Genomic DNA, 20,173 nt, shown 5'->3' with positions numbered 1-20,173 from the left:
GCTATTTTTTTCTGTCTTTTCGAGAGGATAATCACGCTTAGCTATTGTGAGTGTATGAAACTATTGTGCTTGGTATTTGTTACTTGTTACTTGAGTGTGTATTGTATGAATTATAGTTTATTTTGTAATGTAACCTTGTATAAGTTTATTCAGAGAGGAGTTTTGATTTTAATCTATTTTATCATATCATATCATATCATATCATAAAATCCGTATATCTAAACATCACCACCATCATCAACAACAACAAATCAGAGCGGGGTATTTCTATTCATCTCATTCACCTCATCTCCCACCCCCCATCCCCATCCCCATCCCCATCCCCAAACCCAAACCACCTAAACCACAAAATTAACCGTCTTCCCCCTCCCCACAACCACCACCCTCTGCACCCTCTTCCCACCATACATCATATCCCCCCAGAAACCAAATCTCCTGATTCCCTCCTCAGACCGCGCCACCTTTTGCACGACCCAACTGTTCAATTCCTCACCCTGCAATTCCTTTCCAGGAATCGGTAACTCCATTGCGAATTTCAATTTCCCATTAACCTGCACTGCACATTTCTGATAAGATGGAGCCAAGAAACGAAGAGAGTCATCTAGTTGCGGGAAGAAAGTTTCAAAGATGGATTTAAATTGTGTGGTTTCTTTTCCTTTTTCTTGTGTTTGGGAATTAGATAGGATGGACCAGCATTCTTCTGCGAAAGCGGGGGTGATGGGTGCCATCATTTGAAGAAGGGATTTAGTTGCTGCTCGGGGGATGGTGAAGATGTTTGGTTCTAAGCGTTTTTGACGTGCGAATCTCCTATCGTTGATGTGTAATCTACTCAGATCATCATAGGCGATCTCGTTTTTCTTGCTGGTTTCGATAATGAGGTTGGTGAGACTCATTAAATCGGAGACTATTGTATTGAGTGAGTGTGTTTTACTGTAAGCTTCCGTGACACTTGTGATAGTTTTTTGGACGGCTCGCCAAAGCTTCATGTCGGCTTGGATGGATTCAATGATGGAATCCAAAGGCATTGCTTCCACGGGTCCTGCTGAAAGTATTGGCCTCTCAGTAAGACGTTTTGTGATACTTTCTAAAATATCTATTCCAGAAAGGAGATATTCTTTTGGAGATAAATTGCCATCTTTTATCTTCTGAGGCGGTCCTGTACCTGCACATGTATACTCATGAAGACGTTTTAACCAACGGGTAATGCCGGAGATTTTTTGTTCATCCCATTCAAGTACCTCAGTCACTGGTGCTTGGAAAAGCATATGGGCTCTTGTAGCATCAGCGCCATATTTTGTCATACATGTTGCTGGGTCGACACCGTTATATTTCGATTTTGACATCTTCTCAAAACTGATGTTCGCCACTTCTCCCGTTGCAATAACAATCGGTTTCGATGATATGGTGAGATCCACTTCATCCGGCTTCAAAAATCGACCATTGGTAGGATCTAAATAAGTCTTTCCATGGACCATCCCCTGACTTAAAAGCTTTTTGAAAGGCTCACCACGGATATTATTATTCGACCCTCCAGGCCACTCCAAGGTTTTGGATAGAAACTTCGATATGAAACGAGCATACAATAGATGTAAAATAGCGTGTTCAACTCCTCCAATATATACATCAACAGGGAGTATTCCATTGGCTGCTTCTGAAGAAAATGGTCTCGTCGAATTTTTGGGATCAGCAAACCTCATAAAATACCAACTAGAATCAACAAAGGTATCCATGGTATCAGTATCTCTTTTAGCATCTCCGCCACATTTGGGACATGATACATTAACCCAGTCTTGAGCATCACCAAGAGGATTACCAGCTTTACCTTTCAGCCAGTGGCCTTCAACAGATGGAAGCTCAACTGGAAGCTGATCTTTAGGAACAGGAACTGGACCACAACTATCACAATGAATTATTGGAATAGGAGTACCCCAGTATCTTTGTCGACTGATAAGCCAATCTCTGAGACGCCATGTCTCAGCAGTTGATCCAAGACCTTGACTTGCGAGTAGCTCTATGATACCCTTGGTTGCTTGAGCTGTTGTCTGTCCAGAAAATGATCCTGGATTTTGTGATGTAAGACGGCCAGGATGAACAAAAGGCTGGTCTCCGGAAACAGCTTTAGAAGCACCTCCTATAGGTTCAATAACATGTCTGGGTGGAATATCATGAGTGTTGTGCTTCCAGAATGCAAAATCTCGGCTATCATGCGCAGGCACTCCCATGACTGCCCCATCACCATAATCACCTAACACATATGGCGCAACATAAATTGGTAAAGGAGCCTTAGAGGCTTCTGGTGTAGATTTTTGGGATGATAACGGATTACTGGCACGAACAGACGGAAGAAGGTAGCCAACCTTTGAATCAGGTGGAAGATCTGATATCCCTTCCAAGAATTCTCGCAGTTTTGGATCTTCTCTCGCAAGATCTTGAACGATAGGATGCGTTGCTGCAAGAGCAATATACTGAACACCATATATAGTATCTGGTCGGGTTGTGAAGACCTCAACAGACTGTTGAGCACTATCATTACCTGCTGATACAGAAAATTTAATTCGAGCTCCTTGTGATTTTCCCAGCCAATTCTTTTGCATAGCTAGAACTCTTTCCGGCCACATACCCCCCTCAGCTAAATGATTAATATCTTCCAGCAATTGATCTCGAAATTCAGATATTCGTAGAAACCACTGTTTTAATAGTCTCTTCTCTACTTTAGCTCCAGATCGCCAAGAATGGCCATTTGCATCAACCTGTTCATTTGCGAGAACAGTCTTATCCACAGGATCATAATTCACCAAAGATTCTGCCTGATATGCCAGACCATGTTCATGGAGGAGAAGAAATATATCCTGGGTATGTTTGTAAAAATTGGGATCGCAAGTTGTAATTTCCTAATTCCTATTAGCTACCAAGTCATAATTACTTTCGTAGACGTGCCCTATCCCAATCCCAGCGACCATTCCAAGTAACTAGCTGGTTCTTCATCTTTTGTATATTTTGTTTTGTCCAGACCGCGGGGTCTATTCCACGTTCAATTGCTGCATTTTCAGCGGGCAAGCCAAAAGCATCCCAACCTATGGGATGAACAACGTTGTAGCCTTTCATCGTGTGGAATCGCGCGAGTACATCGGAAATTGTGTATGCTCGAAAGTGACCCAAATGAAGATCTCCAGATGGATATGGAAACATAGGTAATATGTACATCTTCTCGCCATGATCGTGTCCATTATCCTTTTCCGAGGTCTTTCCTTTCTTTGCAGATGTCCATTTCGTCCGCCATTTTTGATCCAAAGAGGGCAAATCTAAAGTTTGAGAAGAGTTATCAGTAGAAGCGGTAGAAGCGTATCGAGTAAATGAAATCGGCTTGACATTTTGGAAGCCAGCGACGAGGTAATTTCGATTGCAATAAAAGAGAGGTCGAATTAAACTCTCTTGAGGTAATGCGCATCTGCGGATAGTGAAGTGCATGATTTTCGAGGCATTATGTCATGACCGGAGACAATTCTTCAAGGTATATTCGACCAGTCCGTTACTGGATTCGCAGATGTATAGATCGACCCGTGAGCTTCACTGGATTGCGTGTTTGTAGATGTGAGGGGTAACTATGAATAGCTTCAAAAAGAAAGTAGTTACAAAAATAGATGATTAAATAAATAATAGAATAGCTGGAGCTGCTGGCAAACCACGAATGTGAAATTTTGAGCACGGACTTGAATGTAGATCTTACATCCATCCAGGCCCACCAGCCCATACTTCTTCACCAACGGCAACTTCAGGAGTACGAGTAATGAGGAACTAGCAACTCGTAACTGTTCTACTCCGTATCAAAGCACCAGATCATCAAAACGCCCTAAAACAAGGAGAAGGAGAAGGAGAAGAGAATGGGAAGGGGAAAGAGAAGCACGCACAGCTGCAGTAAGAAACTGCTAATCCAGACTTACAATTCCCGCCAAGACTTCAAAATCCCTTACAAAGGCAACGACTAGATTCTTCTTTTGTACTCCAAAAATATATCATTCATTGTCCACCTTCTCCGTTTTACTGAACATTGAACATCAAACATTAAACATTGCACTTTAAACCTTACACTCTCTCTTGATTCTTCTTCCATTCGAGTAAATATTGATACTTCCTTTCCTTACCATCTCCAAGCTACAAAGGATATTGTGATACCTACTAAAGTTGCACGACCGATAATGGTTCAAGCATTGCGATAAACGAGATCCAAAAACAAACCAGCTACCATTGATTCCTCCCTTTGAATCTACAAAAGCATGCGATGCTGGCATTGAACGAATTTCACGAACAATTATAATGTCACCAAATTATCAAAACTTACAGCCTCATGCGCGCGATTCTTTAGAATTGGCTAGTTTAGCTTCGAGTTCTCCAGGCGCGAGATCATCAACAGATTCAGCTTCCTCGAGTGCCGGCATATCCTCCTCGCGAAAGTTATCCCTCGAAGAAGACGATCCTTTAGATGATCGAAATCCTGCCGCGAATGGTCGTCCCGGAGGACATAGTAGAACATATTCCGTCTCATCCGCCTTTGACTTCTCCTCCAACCTTTTCCCTCTATCTTCCACCGCAGGAGGTTATGCGCCTATTGGAGCCCCTATATCTACATCAAATGGTCAGGCCGCCTTAGGAGGGGGTTCGTTGGAGAAGCACAAGACTTTGACATATCTGAATGGGTTATCGTTGATAGTTGGCTTGATAATAGGGTCAGGGATCTTCTCCTCGCCGAGTCAGGTCAATGCGAATGCGGGTTCACCAGGCGCATCATTAGTGATATGGGCGATAGCAGGAATATTAGCATGGACAGGAGCTTCGAGTTATGCGGAGCTGGGAGGAGCAATACCGTTGAATGGTGGTGCACAAATATATCTCTCCAAGATATTTGGGGAGATTTTTGGTTTTTTGTTTACATGGTGTGCGGTCATCGTTTTAAAGCCTGGATCTACTGCCATTGTATCAATAATCATGGGGGAATATTTGGTACGGGCATTCATTGGAGCGGAGGCTGAGAGTGTGAATGTTTGGATTAATAAGAGCGTGGCATTGATTGGATTGTTTTTCATCACTTTTTTGAATTGTATATCTACAAAGTTGGGCACGAGAATGGGGGATATGTTTATGTTTATGAAGTTTATTGCATTGCTTGGAGTTACGGTCATTGGTGTTGTAGTAGCCCTGACTGGCTTCTCTACGTCAGGCGAAGCAAATGAGGATTGGAAGAATCATGGATGGTTCGAGGGAACTAGTAGTAGCGCTTCATCATGGGCTGTGGCACTATATGCTGGATTATGGGCCTTTGATGGTTGGGATAATGTAAGTCTTCCAACGTTTTTGGAGCAGAATTTTCATTGACTTTAGTAGACAAATTATGTTGTTGGAGAGTTCCGGAATCCTACTCGGGACCTGCCAAGGGTCATTCATACAGCGATGCCATTGGTTATCCTCTCCTATATTCTCGCTAATGTCGCCTATTTCTTCGTCTTACCTCAGAAAGCTATCAACTCTTCAAATACAGTTGCAGTCATATTTGGAAACAAGGTATTTGGTCCTATTGGATCATTAATACTTGCTCTCATTGTCAGTGCAAGCTGTTTTGGAGCTCTAAATGCGACGGCCTTCACTAGCGGGCGACTAGTTTACGCAGCTAGTAAAGAAGGATATTTACCTGCCATGTTTGGCAAGATTGGTTTCGGGAACCAAACAGAGCCATCAGCCAACACACTTCGAACACGCAACTGGGCATCAAAGAAATTAGCTAGATTATTCGGCGATGAAGACACTGGTCTATTCTTTACACCCGTTAATGCCATGATCCTCAACGCACTCTTAACAGCCATCTATGTCGCCGTCGGTGAATTCGGTACTCTAGTAACCTTTTACGGAGTTGCCGGATATACATTCTACTTCTTCACAGTCCTAGGATTAATCGTCCTTCGCGTCCGCGAACCTAATCTCGAACGCCCATATAAAACTTGGATCACTACTCCTATCATCTTCTGCTGCGTGAGTCTCTTTCTCCTCAGCAGAGCAGTTTTCGCAGAACCTCTTCAAACTGTCATTGTTATCGCTTTCGTACTGGCTGGTGTTCCGATATATTATTGGCGGATTCGTGGACGAGATCAAGTTATTAAGAGAGAGAGGAGTAGTAGTGGGAGTGGGAGGAGTAGTTGGAAGTTTTGGCAACGAAATTCTTCGTGATTGTTTGCGTGTTTTGTGTAAGGAATGCATGAGTACTCGAGTAGTAGTGTTGATTTCCTTTGATAGAATTGGTGATGAAGATGGATCATGGATGAATAGATCATGGATCAATGGATGAATGATTAAATGAATGATTGTTTGATAGATACATAAATATGAGATAGAAAGAGATGAAGATCTCGAGAGGAAAAACAGGAATAATAAATCTTTAATATTGATATTTAATTGTATAATGCGTTTTTATATTCGTTTAACAGATATATATATAAACTATATTATTTATCCTGTCTATGCTGTCTATGCTACATCTAACCATCAGGTTTTTGAATCTTATTTCATCTTTTTATTCTGTTTTGCTTTTTTGTTATATTCTTACTTCCTCACTTCTTATAATATCCATCTCATCCATATCATCTTCTCATAAAACTCCACCCGCAACTCCAATTCCAACTCCAATTCTAACTTCAATATCCTATTTCAATATCCTACTCCAACATACTACTCCAACATCCTACTCCAACATCCTGTGACGCCTCACACCTCCGGGTCACGTGGCATGCCCCGTTTGTATTTAATCACAGGAAAACTCTCTACTCTTGTTTTCCTTCTTCTTTTCTCCTTAGCTTAGTATTTTCTAATACAAGATACTTTACCCAGTATTCTTGAGTGTGACACATCTGTCACGATTCATTAATTCACGTGACCTCGAGGACCTTTTGGACCTTAGGGTCCCAAAGGTCCTCAAAAGATGATATAGGGTATATAAACATTCATTTAGTCTCGTAGTTAAGGAGATTTGTGCTCAACTTAGTTATCAATTAGTTTACCTACATTCTACTTGATCTAGTAACGACTTCACTTCCAAGTGAAGACCAGTGATAAAGCCTTAACCCACAACTACCAACCAGACGAAACCTTAGGCAGCCGCTGCCTCCAGTATAGTATCGTTACAGTCCTATTAGGACTAGATTGAGAAGCTCTCTGTAAGAGAGCTTCGCACTTCCGTAGAACTTAGAAGAGAGATTAACCTACCAGACCAATATTACCTCAGCTCTGCCCTATCAGCTTCCCACTATTCCCTGTGTGAGGTCATTCCTTTTAACATATTATATAGTTTTAATCTATTAGTTTTTTTTATTTCTATTTATAGTAAAAAATGAAATTATACTCAAATAAATATACTCAAATAAATATATTTAAAAATCTTAATTAAAAAATTTGATATATTTTTAAAACATATACATGGCGCTTTCAAAGAAAAAACATCAAAAGATCACAAAAACCTAAACTAATCAACTCTATACTACCCGTCCCAACTAATTATAAAACCTATAATCTACTCCTCCCCCTTCCTCCCTTTTTCCTCCTTCCTCCCTCCCCCTCCCTGCAACCTCATTGTCACGATTTGCCATTAGGATTAGTGTCCTGGGATCTAAAAGGAATCACGTGATAAGGAGCCCTCAAAGCTCCTGGGGGCTCCCTTTATCGATCATTATATAGTCAGAGTAGTTTCATAGTTTAGGAGCTTCGTGCTCAACTTAGTTATCAATTAGTTTACCTACATTCTATTTGATCTAGTAACGAATTCACTTCCAAGTGAATACCAGTGATAAAGCCTTAACCTACAACTACCAACCAGACGAAACCTTAGGCAGCCGCTGCCTCCAGTACAGTATCGTTACACTCATCCACCATCCCCCTTCTCCAGCATCGCTTTTCTCCCACTCCAGTCCATCATCAAATTGTACTCTCTTTTGTACTCCATTTTGATGGAAGCTTTTCCAGCCTCACAGATTACTCTTTATTATATTACAAGCCAGATAATTCTCCTCGGTTTTCACAGCTAGGGGTATTATAACTAGATCTCATATATTATAACATTTATGTGACGGAAATCCCTGCTTTCCTCCCACCCTTATTATATAAGAAACCTCAGGTACATTAACCATGTCCACACATGATACGATTACTCGAGATTAGTATGCGATTTAGGTGACCTGAGGATCAGATCCTGACAAGTACTAGGTATCAATGGTTATCGGTAAAGTAAGATCATTGGAGGAATAAATATGACTTCTTTTTGCCTAGCCATTGCGGCTAGGCCATTCATTTGTGTGTATATAGAGTAGCTATCCCCATCTACAGGTGCTCTTCACCTGTAGATTCTAAGTTAAATACAATTGCTGGTCTATAAACACCCTTTTGGTCACAATTTAACTCTACAAATTACTAGTTTATATAGACCTAATTTTATTGAGTTATATCTTTTTAAATATAGATTAATTAGGAAATAAAAAATCTTATTCCTTTATATCTTGAAGTGATAAAGACTGAAATGAAAGCCCTGTAATATATATTTATTATGATAATTCTTATCTATTATCAAAATAAACCTATACATCCACTTATAAGAAGACAACAGTAATAAAACGAAAACACCTGAAAAGAATAATAAATAACATAAACCGTTCTACCAGAAACCCGGTGTTAGGAATCGTACTTCAACTTATATGTATATATATATATCATATCAGATAACAGCAACTAATACTATCCAAAAACTAGATCCCTTTAAGATTTAAGCCGCTTCTATATATAACAAATAAGCACTTACAACCTACCAGTATATCCTTCAAGGTGCCAACTAGTAACTATGATGATGAACTAACACCTTCCTTATCATCTTATAGTCCCTATATCAATTCCCCTACTATGTCCTCCTCATCTTTCTTCATCGCTGATATCTTCTCCCTTTCTTGTTGTATTTTTATCTACTAGTTCTTTCTTCCTATCGTCCTATCTCTTTCTCCACCAACTCTATCTTCCTGTCTTCCTATCCCCCTATCTCTTCATCCTCCTAGCACCTACCCACCTGTTACGTTACCTCTTTCCACTCTTGCCCTCCCCTTCCCTTCCAATCCACATCCCTCCCCTTCACATCCTCCTTCAACCTGTCCACTCCACATCCCTCCCTTTCGCATCCCTCCATTCCCCATCACTCCTTCAACCTGTCCACTTCACATCCCTCCTTCCCATCCCACCCCTAAACCAGCATCTAAAAACAAACCACCATCAACCATGAACCATGAACCCTCAACCACCAACCAACAAATTTCCGAATCCTATCTCACCTCATGCATCAAAAACCATTACACCCCATCTCATCTCATCTCACCAAGTGCTTACTCCATATATAAAAAAAACCAAAACAACAAACTAACAAACCAACAAACTAAACAAGCAAACCAAGAAACCCAAAACTAATATACCGAGTACAGTACGCATAAACCAATAAACCAATGAATCACTAATCCATAAATTACTAAACTATTTAATAAACGAGCAAAAGCAAAACCTGAAACAAGCAAACTACTAAATTAGCATCTAATAATATACATCGTAATCTACCTAGCAAAACTAAACTAACGACTAGCACAAAAAACAAGGGGTTCGCAGAACGAGATCCAAGGAACGAGATTTTATGTAATCCTAGCCTTATCAACGTCAAAGTCAAAAAAATATGGATCATTTTAGATGGAATATGTTATACGTAACTGGAAAGGTAATTAGATGAACAAGTGGACGAATGGAGGAAAAGTGAAATCAGATGACAATGTCAATCTCGATACCCTACCCGCAACTTAACGTTGTTGAAACTTAAAAATCGGATTTTCCTATCGATTTCCAATCTTTAATCCTCAGAGACCGAAAGTTAAATCCATAAAACTTGTCTTAATAATCTACTCCCGTCATCTCCATCCCCCCACACCGTCACACTACCAGATATCCCGCAAAACCTGACCAATAAAAAGCCTCCAAATTTGAAAGTATCAAGAAAGTTAAAAAAGATGACCCGAGCTCTGCCCCACCTAGTATGTCAATCTTCAAAAGCTCCACCTAGCATCTTGAATCTTCAAACCAAGCTTCAATGGTGCATACACATCTAGGCTATCCTTATGAGCCTCGGACTTATCCATCCATCCGCTAGACAGCGTATGTATGTGATGACTCTCGGGCCTGTTTGCAGAAAGTAATCGCTTAAAAAATAGACTAGCGAGCCTATAGCACCACTAGCTAGCTCGAGCAGGGCTCACAAAAATCCAACTGGTTGTTTGTGTCAAATAAGCATAGAATATTACTTACTTATTCTCCAAGTAAGCAACTATTTAGGAACTTAGATGTTGGATATTATATCATCCTAACATCCTGTAACCCAATACACACTAGCGTAACAAAACTCGACTTTTGGACTGCTGGACTGCTGAAATCCACTTCATGTCACCATCATTCTCATCCCTGTGTCCACCAGTCCGTCAAATATCCTTCCAGCTACTATGGAGAAACAAAATAAAATATCTGAATGCGAGTTCGGTAATAAAGATCCTAAATTACGCCCGGCAAAGAAGAAACACTTTAACCTACCTAGGCCGAAAGGTATTTCTCCGCTTTATCCACAGGAATTGTCCCGATACAAGAAAATTACCCAAAGGAGAAATACTCTCCGATCCCGTACCGCGAAATCGCGCCACTACTGTACGTACCTATGTGGATTAATCCAGGATTGATGATTTTCCTTGACTTACACTTCCTTAGCAACAGCTTCCTTACAAATATACTACTGTAAGTTTTTAATAGACGAAGATTAACCTTAATCACAATCATTACCATGTAGATTGTTCGCGTACGATGAGGCACAGCTTGGCAACGTAACAGCGGGGGTGGAGCGGGTAAGCTAGAATATTATGTACCTAGTACCTTACTCGTAGAAAAGGCCAAGGTTACCTATGCATGCCGGGTAGATATATGTATAATTGATTGATTACGGCAGGTGTGGAATTCCAGATCCAATCGCGGTAGGGAATGAGATCGCATGGAATATTCCATTTGTCATACAAGCAAGCCGGCGGACATAATAACTCCAAAATGTGCGAAGGCGCAAAGGCACGGCGCAGCGCGGCAAGGACTGTCGAATGGCTACAATGAAGAATTTGAAAATTTGCTTGTCTTTGAATTGGAGAGATAATGGTGTGGGTGAGAAATCCTTCTTTCCACGTTATTCGATCCTTCGAATCCTTGGAAGTGAAAGGAAGAGAGTATGTAATTTCGTGAGTGATCTAAGCGTATTTCACGTTCTCGTAGATGTGACTAAAGGATTAAGGCTGTGATCAAGGCTTCAAGCCTCCTCCTTAGCACGGGAGGGGACGGTCATGTCGTACAGATATCACCATTGTGGTATGCCAAATGCATAACTTTGATGCTGAATCCTGGAAACCACGAGGAAAAGTTGTTTCGTTGTGTTGGATAGTGTGCGCCCTCCCCGTCTGTATTGTGGGTGAGAAATGCGACAAACAATTTGTAGCGTGGGGGATTTTAAATTATGGTTGCATTTAAGCAAGGGATTCTTTGGGGCGTGTTATCGTCCTTCGTAGATGAATATGGGAGAATTGAAGATTATCGGAAGTTCAAGTGGGGTTACGGATCGCAGATTAAAGGATTTTGGAGTTCTCCCATCGTAAAGATCGATCCGAATGTGGGCAGAACCATCCCTCCCGTCTTCAGTCACTCTCTCCGTCAACTCCGGGCCCAGTCTGGTCAATTCCTCCGGCGGCAGCTTTCAACGCTTTCTCCTTCGCCTTTCTTTTAACTTTCTTCTCCCTATTCTTCCTAGTTCTCCTTTCTCGTTCCGCTTCCTCTCTAGTTTCTTTCTCCTTCGTCATCGCCTCTTCTTGAACCTGAATTTTCCGTCTCCTTTCTCTCACTGTAATTCTCATCTTTTTGCCTAGCTTTCTCTTCTTTGCCCCATTGGAATTATTGCTGATTCCGAGCCCGTTATCTCCCACCATTTTTTGCCCGTCAATACCAACTTTCAATACCTTGACTCTCCATGGAACTTCCCATCCCCAGTATCTCTGATCTCTGCCTCGTAAAATATTTTCTCCACTGACTGCCGAAATGGTGTATTCTTCTTTCCTTTTCCCCTCAATTGGACCAGTGAAATAGTAACTTTGATTTCTTTCCTTGACAGTAAAGACTCCTTCATCGGCTACCTCATCCTTGAGAATTATCTTGCCTTCTTTGTCATTGGAGAAAAGACGGAAGTCAAATTCCTCTTCTTGGTCTTGGTCATCATCTGGTCGTGGTGAATGTGGCGCGTCATTAGTAAGTTCAGACCTTAGCGCGCTCTCGATAGCATACGGCTGAGGTAAAATAGTCCCGTATAATGAAGCAAGCTGCTCTTGAAATCGGGCAGACGCATCCGGGTCGGTTGGGGAAGATGGTTCGGGAGAAGATGTTGACGATTCAGTGTAGAGATCTGAACGGCGCACACTGTCAAGAGTGTGTTAGCAGACATGAAATTTAGCATTGTCTAGCATTGTCTAGCATTGTCTAGTATTAGCTATCATAGAACGGAAACGCGCTCACCGCTTTGCGTCTGGGAGGTCAAACATGATAATTGCTGTGATGTTGTGAATTTACTGTTAGGTAGTTCGAGATCTGCATTGAAGCTCTTCGATATATTTTTGTGGGGGGTTGAAATTGAGTCTATGCAGGGGCCATGAGTGACCAATTGCGCAACGGGCTGGCCCGTGGATCTTTTTTAATGTAGACTTCACTCACCCACTCACTCAATCACTCACATAAAAAATGATGCATCACAAAGCCAAGAAAGAATGAATTTGATAAAAAAAAAAGATACCGTTATACTCTATTAAATTGAATAATTTGAAAAAATGAACCCAATGCAATCTTATTATTTCATTTTGACCGAATATTAAAAAAAAGATTAATGAGGGTATCAAACTCTGGTCATAATATGTGTTTATAAAAGTACACCCGTTGTTCCATCCATATATCTGACATCGTCCAATTCATTCATCCCATATGTCCTGCTGTATAAAAGAAATATCAAAGAATAATATGATAAAAGAGACCTAAACTTTCCCATCCTTTTTCCTACGCCATCGCTCGCCATGATATGATGCCTTGCGCTGAATTTTAAGTTCGTTGCGAATTCGAAATACTATAATGTATTTACTCCGTATCATCCTAATCCATTGCCTCGTTCCCTTCCATCCCGAGGTAGCACGCATAAACAAGAAGCTGTGCTTTAAATCCTTTGAATACTGACTCAAGTGCAGAATTATACAAATAAAACATTCGATATGGCGCTAAGATACAAGGAAATAATTATCGCGCTGTGTAAATCGGAGGAAATCTTTTCGTAATGGATCTGATAGTCATGCATGAATTTCTAGATTATAAGTCTGATGTCTGATGTCTGTTGAGTCTGTCTGAGCAGGATCGATATCTTGCTGAAATTCTGATTCTATCATCATGGTCTTAACTTTAATGCTTTAACAAAGTCTATGCGGCGCTCCAAGTGTAGTGTTGCTGACTGGGCTGTTGATGCTGTGGTGGTGGCAGAGAGTGACCTTCGTCTTTCACATAATGCTGATCTCCAGGGTACTCATAATGAGAACTAGTGACTGCGGGCAACGTGGTTCCATATGTAGATGCGGTGTCCTGGGCGGTGGTCCATGGCTGCATAGACATAGAGGTTGGGAAGTATTCTCTTGGTTGTGCGGCAGCCTCGCTGGTGGAGCTGTAGGGAGCAGGAGCGGTAAACCGAGCCGTGAAGTCGGAGGAGAAAGATGAATTCAGCTCAGGGGGTGCTTGATGACGAGGTGATTTCGCGGGTCGTGGATTGCTATCTATGAATCGAATGGGGGCGCCACTGGGTGAAGTTGTACTTTGGTATGTATACGATCGTACTGGGGGTGCTGGCGCTGGCATTGTAGAAGCCGGAGAATGTGTCTGGGGATTCTCTGAAGTGGAATGGTTTCCCTGAAGATAATTATCCATTGACAACGACGGCGGCGGTCCTTGATAGCTCGGAGTTGATGGTCCTGTGGTATGTTCTGATGCATGTGGCGAAGCATACCATGATGGTAAGGTCCTAATTTGATCATGTCAGCTTACGACAAAGGTGGAGGTTACAAAGTTGGAAAGAGTGTCGACCGTCGGTTTGATTTCACGTCAAATCAAGATTTTGGTTGGAGAAATGATGGGAGGAAGAACTTACTGCTGTCTCATCAAATGTGGGGATATAGGAAGATTACTTGCGTCGAAGTTGAATGGCGATCGAGGTAATTCAAGCGTGTGAGGTTTCGCCAATTTTGATTTCATGGTAGCACTGGCAGGTGTGCTGCCATTTGCAATTTGCATTTCTGGTGCCTGGCCTCGAGAAGCTGAAGATCCGACAAGCGCTATTTCCTTCCTTGCTTGAAAGTTCCTTGGGCTTCGGCCGCGGACCACAATGGGCGCTGTCGCCGTCTCGCAAACATTGATCTTCGTATTGTTTCCCAAGGTTCCTACAACATTCAAATGTAGGGTAAAATGTTGTTGAAGCTCTCGTCTTCGACCATTGTTCGCCGTCGCGATCCTGAACTGAAGTCTTCTGTAGGCGATTGGGTAAACAGCGAACTCATTGTTCGTATCAGGAGCTCCATCATCAAATGAAAGGAGAGGAATAGGTGAAGGCTCCTGCTCCTGGCCAGGTGTTACTTCGGGAGAGTTTGGTGGAGGCGTTTTCCATGGGATAACAATCAGTTTGACAGAGTGGCCATCAACTGATTCGGTGGCACTAATGGTTACTTCCAAGGATATAATTGGAATGCGTTCTCCGCGCTCCGTAATCACCGACAAAGCGCCTCGGGGTGTGGTGACAGATCCGGAAATTTGGAACAGGTTCCTACGGTAACAGGTCAACTCCGGCTGGACAATCACTCCTTCCCCCGTGGGGGTTGTCATTTCGGACAAGAAGAACATTCCATGGATTTGCGCTGAGACATCTAACTGTTGTATTCTTCCGTGTTGGTCTACGATGGTATGCTTTGGTGATCGTTTGCTGAAGGAAAGTAGTCTATGGTCTTGACTGATGTTCGGTTTTGGATGTTCGGACAAATCTTCTCGGAAGTCTTGCACTACTTCGCCATATGGCGAATCTTCTGCAGAATGAAATGGTCGTTTGAGGGAAGGATAACTATGATGAGGATTTAGTGGTGGTGAAGTAGTCAACACTCCATTCCCTTCCCTGTGAGGAGGTCTTGTGTTGATTGCGGGGATATCCATCGATCGGTAACCCCCCTTCTGTCTTGCATGGTATGGCAATGCCAGAGGACCAGAAGGAAAATTAGATTCGAAGGTTGTTTGATGAGAAGTATGAGGTGGTTGAAGAGCGTAGCCTTGCCAAATTGAATGATCTGAATCTTCTGGCTTTATGGCTGCCATCGTTGTTGTTTGTGTTATGGACATTGAAGTATATCCTTCTGAAAGGGATTTCGATTATTGGTTGATTAATGATTGAAGATTAAAAACCTAAACATTTATCCATAAGAGTGATTCTTCATGGAGTGTTGAGCGTGATGTATTATGGGATGAAAGGGAAGATGAAGGCCGGAGCACAAGCTTATGCCAGGTCGGGGAGCTAAGCTCTTATTCGTGAATCTGGACAAGGTCTACCAAAGGGGTCTAAGGACGAGACTTAAGTGCGGGATGCAAGCAAGCCTCATGATGGGTCCAACGTCCTTTCCGAATCTCTTGTCCAGTGGGCAGGTGGGTAACTGCTTTGGCCCCATTTGTGTTCCGTTCCCCTCTTCGAAAGTGTGATGAATATGAGTACCCCATGGCATATACTATCTTGAATGAGTAGAAGTGGCTGGCGCGTGATCTGCATTAGTGATAGTGTATGAAAATAAGGACTAGATTGATCCTATTGGGAAGACTTGTATGCTCCCTTCCCTCAGTGCCTAAAACCGGAAATCATGGCGAATTGGAGATCTTCAAAGGGAATATCGAAAAAAGACGTTGAAGGGCAAGGGTAAAATCTGTAATCGATGTATAGTTCAAGGGGGGAACCGTGTACCGCCTCACGGTCATCATCCAAAAGAGGATCGAATCCGCTGACAGGCATATCGAAAGGAGTATAGCTTCCATGAGGTGAATAGCCATGACCAACGGGTGCCCCTGACCTGTCAATAAATCCGGCCGGCAACCATCCCACAAGCACTTACAATCAGAAAAGTATCCCAGGCCCCCAAGCGCCCCAAGTACCTACATATTTCCCGATGTCATTTCGTCTTATATTTTGGTTTGCGGAAGCTTTCCATAATCACACTTGTAATGTCTTCTTTTTCCTGCATCTAAAGAGCTAACGCAACATTAGGTCTCTTGTAAGGTCTTATTCAGCACCAACCAGTATGGCTTATATTTCCAGGGCCCTAGACAGCACCCTTGATGATCTTCTGACGACTAACAGCTAGGTCTGTCAGCTATGGTCCGAGATCAGGATACGGCCTAGAAGATTCATAATTCGGCAAGTAGATTTGAACATGATCCTAGGGCGTTCTAAATAATGCTAAGGTTTAGCTTCACATCTCTGAAAATGTTTCTCTACTTGGTGTTTTTGCGTGAGATTTTCGCTTGCTGCGGCGGCGGATGTGAATACGAACCCGGCGATAAAATTCTGACGGTGCGAGGTGCATCAAGAATGAAGGATGATAATGTGTTACTACATATCCGGGAAAATAGCCTGATTAACCTGAGCAAGATAATTATTTGAATAATCCATGATAAATTTCTTACCTATATCAGAGACATGATTTGCTTGTTTGGCAAATATCTGACTTGGTATTAAGCATGATGATACTAGATAGCGTGCTGCACTATGCCGAATATTAACCTATTATAATGTTACATATATCCATGGGTTTTGAATTGGGGTTTGGTCTTCCCGCGACAGATTTGCGAAAGAACTTGTGGGGCTACGGAAAATGAAGGGGTTAAAAAATTTACAAATACCAAGTTAGATAAATTTAACGAGATATATCCACTGACTACCAGGGGGGTAAGGGTTCACTAGGATCGTAAATGCATTGTTGAATTTTTAAACATTGTTCAACATTCGACTTAAATTAAGAGCGGCTTCTAGATCGTAGCTATCAGTACAGGTACATATGTATCCTAGGAATTGTTGCCGGGGGGTAACCTGGACAAGTCAAGCAGAAACGTAGCATATGCTTCTGTTTGCGGTTCCTCAAACTTCATCTTTATCCTTTGAAGATATCTAGGTCACAACTTGGGAAAGTCTCTCGGATATCTTGTTTGCATTAGACCCGTCAAATAAACGCTTGCAGATATGTACTGCAACTAGCCGTGGAAAGCCTCAAACGTTAAATAGAAGTCTGAGTTGGGAAGATTTAAATTATAGGCTCCCGATGCCTGTCGTAGCTCTTGATAGACGCTGAACTGGCTAAGACACAAGCGTAGCGTCTTCAGCTATCATTGAAGTTCCGAATCAAGCCTCAGACGACATCTATCGCCGGAAATTATACCCACTCCTAAAACCTAATGAATGAAACCTTGTTAACCCTTGAGATTGATAATTTGAACTTTCGGATATAGCCTTGCCCCAGCCTTATCCCACGATGCAACAGAAGAAAGCTCCCGTGCCGTAGCTTCGACGTTGTAACCCACAAAAAGCTATCATACATACTGCTAATCCAACATGGCACCGCTCCTACTCCTCCACATGCAAATGCAATGCTTCATTGTAATGCTGTGGAAGTATTTTAGAACATGGAGAAAACGTGTGCTTGCCATCCAAGATTGGATTCACGAAATACCTTTACAGTCGATCATCACATGTCTATTTACGCTACTGGCTACTGATTTTCTGTTTATTGAGTATTTGAATATTGTCTGCAATTATTAACATTGTCAATCCCCTGCCTGATTCCTTTATCGGTCCCTCCGTCATTTCATCAATCCATCTCATCAAGGGTGGCACGGAGGGATTGCTACCCCGGACCTTAGACAAGAGTAACAGAAACTTCCAGGTTTTATTCAAGGATGATATCCAATTGATCCGATAAAATATATCGAAATGTCTCAGCTAAGTAATTCATAACGAAATCAATCCAAGGAAATCCTAAATGCCGAAAAACAAAATGCTTGGTCGAGAAACCCCGGGACAGAAGGACCGATATTATATTCTTTAGAGAGTGATATGGTTTTACCTGCAGATTTAGTGCAGTCCTCGACGGTCTTGCAGGTAAGAAAAACGAGGGTTTGAATCAAAGGTGTGACAACGAGGCAGCCAATCTGTCAGTTACGAGGAGCGCGTGGAAGTACAACAGATCGAATCACAGTACCGTGGTAGGCCTGGCCTGGAGTCGACCTATATCCAAGGGCCAATATTCTCAGTCGTGGGGGATCTCGAGATTAAAAACAAACTGAAATGTGGCTTTCAAAAGTTTCTCATCCGCATGTTCCAAATATGAAAAGGGCACAGCACAGTACACACCTTAATACCTAAAAGCCCATACATTTTATTTCAAGCCAAGCATTGGAAAATATCCTGCACAACATTCTCCTTTCGGACGAGTGCTAATGAACCGCTTATATGCCGGCCACTGACTAGTTCGCTGATTTTCATAAACGCTGAAAGTCAACAAGTCTTGTGATTTGTCCATCATGGTCCAGAAATGCGGATGACTGCATCTGGCAAGCATGTCTATCACATTTTCTTCACAAAAAACCCACCCACACACATGGAATTTAACCCATTTTGGGTCTTGACGACCTAGATGAAGGGGCCGGCAACCGAGGCGCCCGACATATCCGTTCGGTACGGGCTCTACCGAATTATCCAAACAATTGGGACGGTATAATTGTGAGGGAAAAAAAAGAATAATTTAGTGATAAAAACAATGATAGCGACAACGGAAACAAATGCCCGTTTCCTATTTGACTTGTTTCATTTCAATATAGGTTTTCTATGGTTCTCCCCTCCCCCTCTTCAACTACACCTCATTTCGCATCGCAAATTTCCCACATTCTAACTTCAGTCTCCAGGCGGCAGTTAAAATAACACATATTCTTATACTTCTCCCAAGCCAGCCATCTTTCGTATCGACCACGATGCGGATATCTCATGTACCTACACCGACCTGTTCTTCCAGTATTTCCGTCATCCAGCTACATTTACCCGCGCCTTCAAAACACAAACCCTTTTCCGAAGTCGTAGAGGAAGAAATCCTCAAGCGATTGCATTAGTTTTATCTCGATATCGATCTGCACGTATTGTACACTGAATCTTGCAAAGTTGCAACAATCTTCCAGCAATAATAAAATGTTGTTGCCTAATTCTCTTTTTCCTCCTCGTCCCTGTGAACTTCAACGGATCTAGTTATCTTGCTTCCGGTTGAGTTCAGGTCATTTCAAGGGTATTTTTCGCACAGCACAGCTGGAGCATAGATACAGGTGCTAGGTACTTCTAATCAACCGATCTCCACCCCAAAACAGCTCTCCGCATATCTTACAACTTATATCTGTCACTTACATAGCAAATTCTCGTTTTTGTGTAACAAACAATATTTATCAGCCAGCTCATCACCTTTTCTCACCCATCCCCCATATCTCCTTTACCCCGCATTTTCGCCCCCAACGTTCTACTGCCAGCTGTACGGCTGTAATGCAGACAACGATACCATGTAGCTCCGCCAAGCTACAGTTAACTGAACTGGACTATTGATTTTGATCTCGAAATATAGTACTGCAATACAGCCTCAATCGTGACCTGATGTCACGACTCTTTTGGGCCGCTTTTCAGCTGGGTACTGGCTTCATAGTAAGGTGCAGTAGCATGCAGAGATTTATGTTTGGGGTTTACATGCACCTTATGGAGTACTTGATGGGTGGATAGGAGCGAACAACGAAGCGAAAAGAGAATTCTTCAAAAGCTCCTAATGTGACTAAAAATATTGATGTAAGCGCGAACTAGATAATGGCATTATTAATGAGGAGTTCCCGAGATAAAATTTGGAGAGAGCTGGAGCCCCTGGATGAAAGTGATTACCTGCATCGAGAACCGATGAGGCTCAAATTAACCATCAAC

General features: G+C 42.1%; 6 protein-coding genes across 6 annotated transcripts; 2 read left to right on the top strand and 4 right to left on the bottom strand.

Annotated features, from left to right (window-relative positions):
* Positions 1-338: 338 nt before the first annotated feature.
* SS1G_00696 (hypothetical protein) lies at positions 339-3,468 on the bottom strand (the record flags this gene model as incomplete). Its single annotated transcript, XM_001598557.1, has 3 exons — positions 339-2,891; positions 3,088-3,302; positions 3,429-3,468. The coding sequence occupies 3 exons, from the start codon at positions 3,466-3,468 to the stop codon at positions 339-341; spliced, it is 2,808 nt and encodes a 935-aa protein (XP_001598607.1).
* Positions 3,469-4,314: 846 nt separating this feature from the next.
* On the top strand, positions 4,315-6,216 carry SS1G_00695 (hypothetical protein; the record flags this gene model as incomplete). The annotated part of the gene is made up of 2 exons (XM_001598556.1): positions 4,315-5,331; positions 5,380-6,216. 2 exons carry the CDS (start codon positions 4,315-4,317, stop codon positions 6,214-6,216), a joined length of 1,854 nt encoding a protein of 617 aa, XP_001598606.1.
* Positions 6,217-9,233: 3,017 nt separating this feature from the next.
* SS1G_00694 (predicted protein) lies at positions 9,234-10,159 on the bottom strand (the record flags this gene model as incomplete). The annotated part of the gene is made up of 3 exons (XM_001598555.1): positions 9,234-9,338; positions 9,486-9,571; positions 10,156-10,159. The coding sequence occupies 3 exons, from the start codon at positions 10,157-10,159 to the stop codon at positions 9,234-9,236; spliced, it is 195 nt and encodes a 64-aa protein (XP_001598605.1).
* A 1,612-nt stretch (positions 10,160-11,771) lies between these two features.
* Positions 11,772-12,665, bottom strand: SS1G_00693 (hypothetical protein; the record flags this gene model as incomplete). Its single annotated transcript, XM_001598554.1, has 2 exons — positions 11,772-12,543; positions 12,640-12,665. 2 exons carry the CDS (start codon positions 12,663-12,665, stop codon positions 11,772-11,774), a joined length of 798 nt encoding a protein of 265 aa, XP_001598604.1.
* A 916-nt stretch (positions 12,666-13,581) lies between these two features.
* SS1G_00692 (hypothetical protein) lies at positions 13,582-15,507 on the bottom strand (the record flags this gene model as incomplete). Its single annotated transcript, XM_001598553.1, has 2 exons — positions 13,582-14,173; positions 14,300-15,507. 2 exons carry the CDS (start codon positions 15,505-15,507, stop codon positions 13,582-13,584), a joined length of 1,800 nt encoding a protein of 599 aa, XP_001598603.1.
* A 2,275-nt stretch (positions 15,508-17,782) lies between these two features.
* Positions 17,783-19,370, top strand: SS1G_00691 (predicted protein; the record flags this gene model as incomplete). The annotated part of the gene is made up of 3 exons (XM_001598552.1): positions 17,783-17,974; positions 18,200-18,328; positions 19,239-19,370. The coding sequence occupies 3 exons, from the start codon at positions 17,783-17,785 to the stop codon at positions 19,368-19,370; spliced, it is 453 nt and encodes a 150-aa protein (XP_001598602.1).
* Positions 19,371-20,173: the final 803 nt, after the last annotated feature.

Source organism: Sclerotinia sclerotiorum, genomic scaffold, assembly GCF_000146945.2.
Source record: "Sclerotinia sclerotiorum 1980 UF-70 scaffold_1 genomic scaffold, whole genome shotgun sequence".
Classification (NCBI taxonomy): domain Eukaryota; kingdom Fungi; phylum Ascomycota; class Leotiomycetes; order Helotiales; family Sclerotiniaceae; genus Sclerotinia; species Sclerotinia sclerotiorum.
This window is presented reverse-complemented; position numbering and strand designations above follow the sequence as displayed.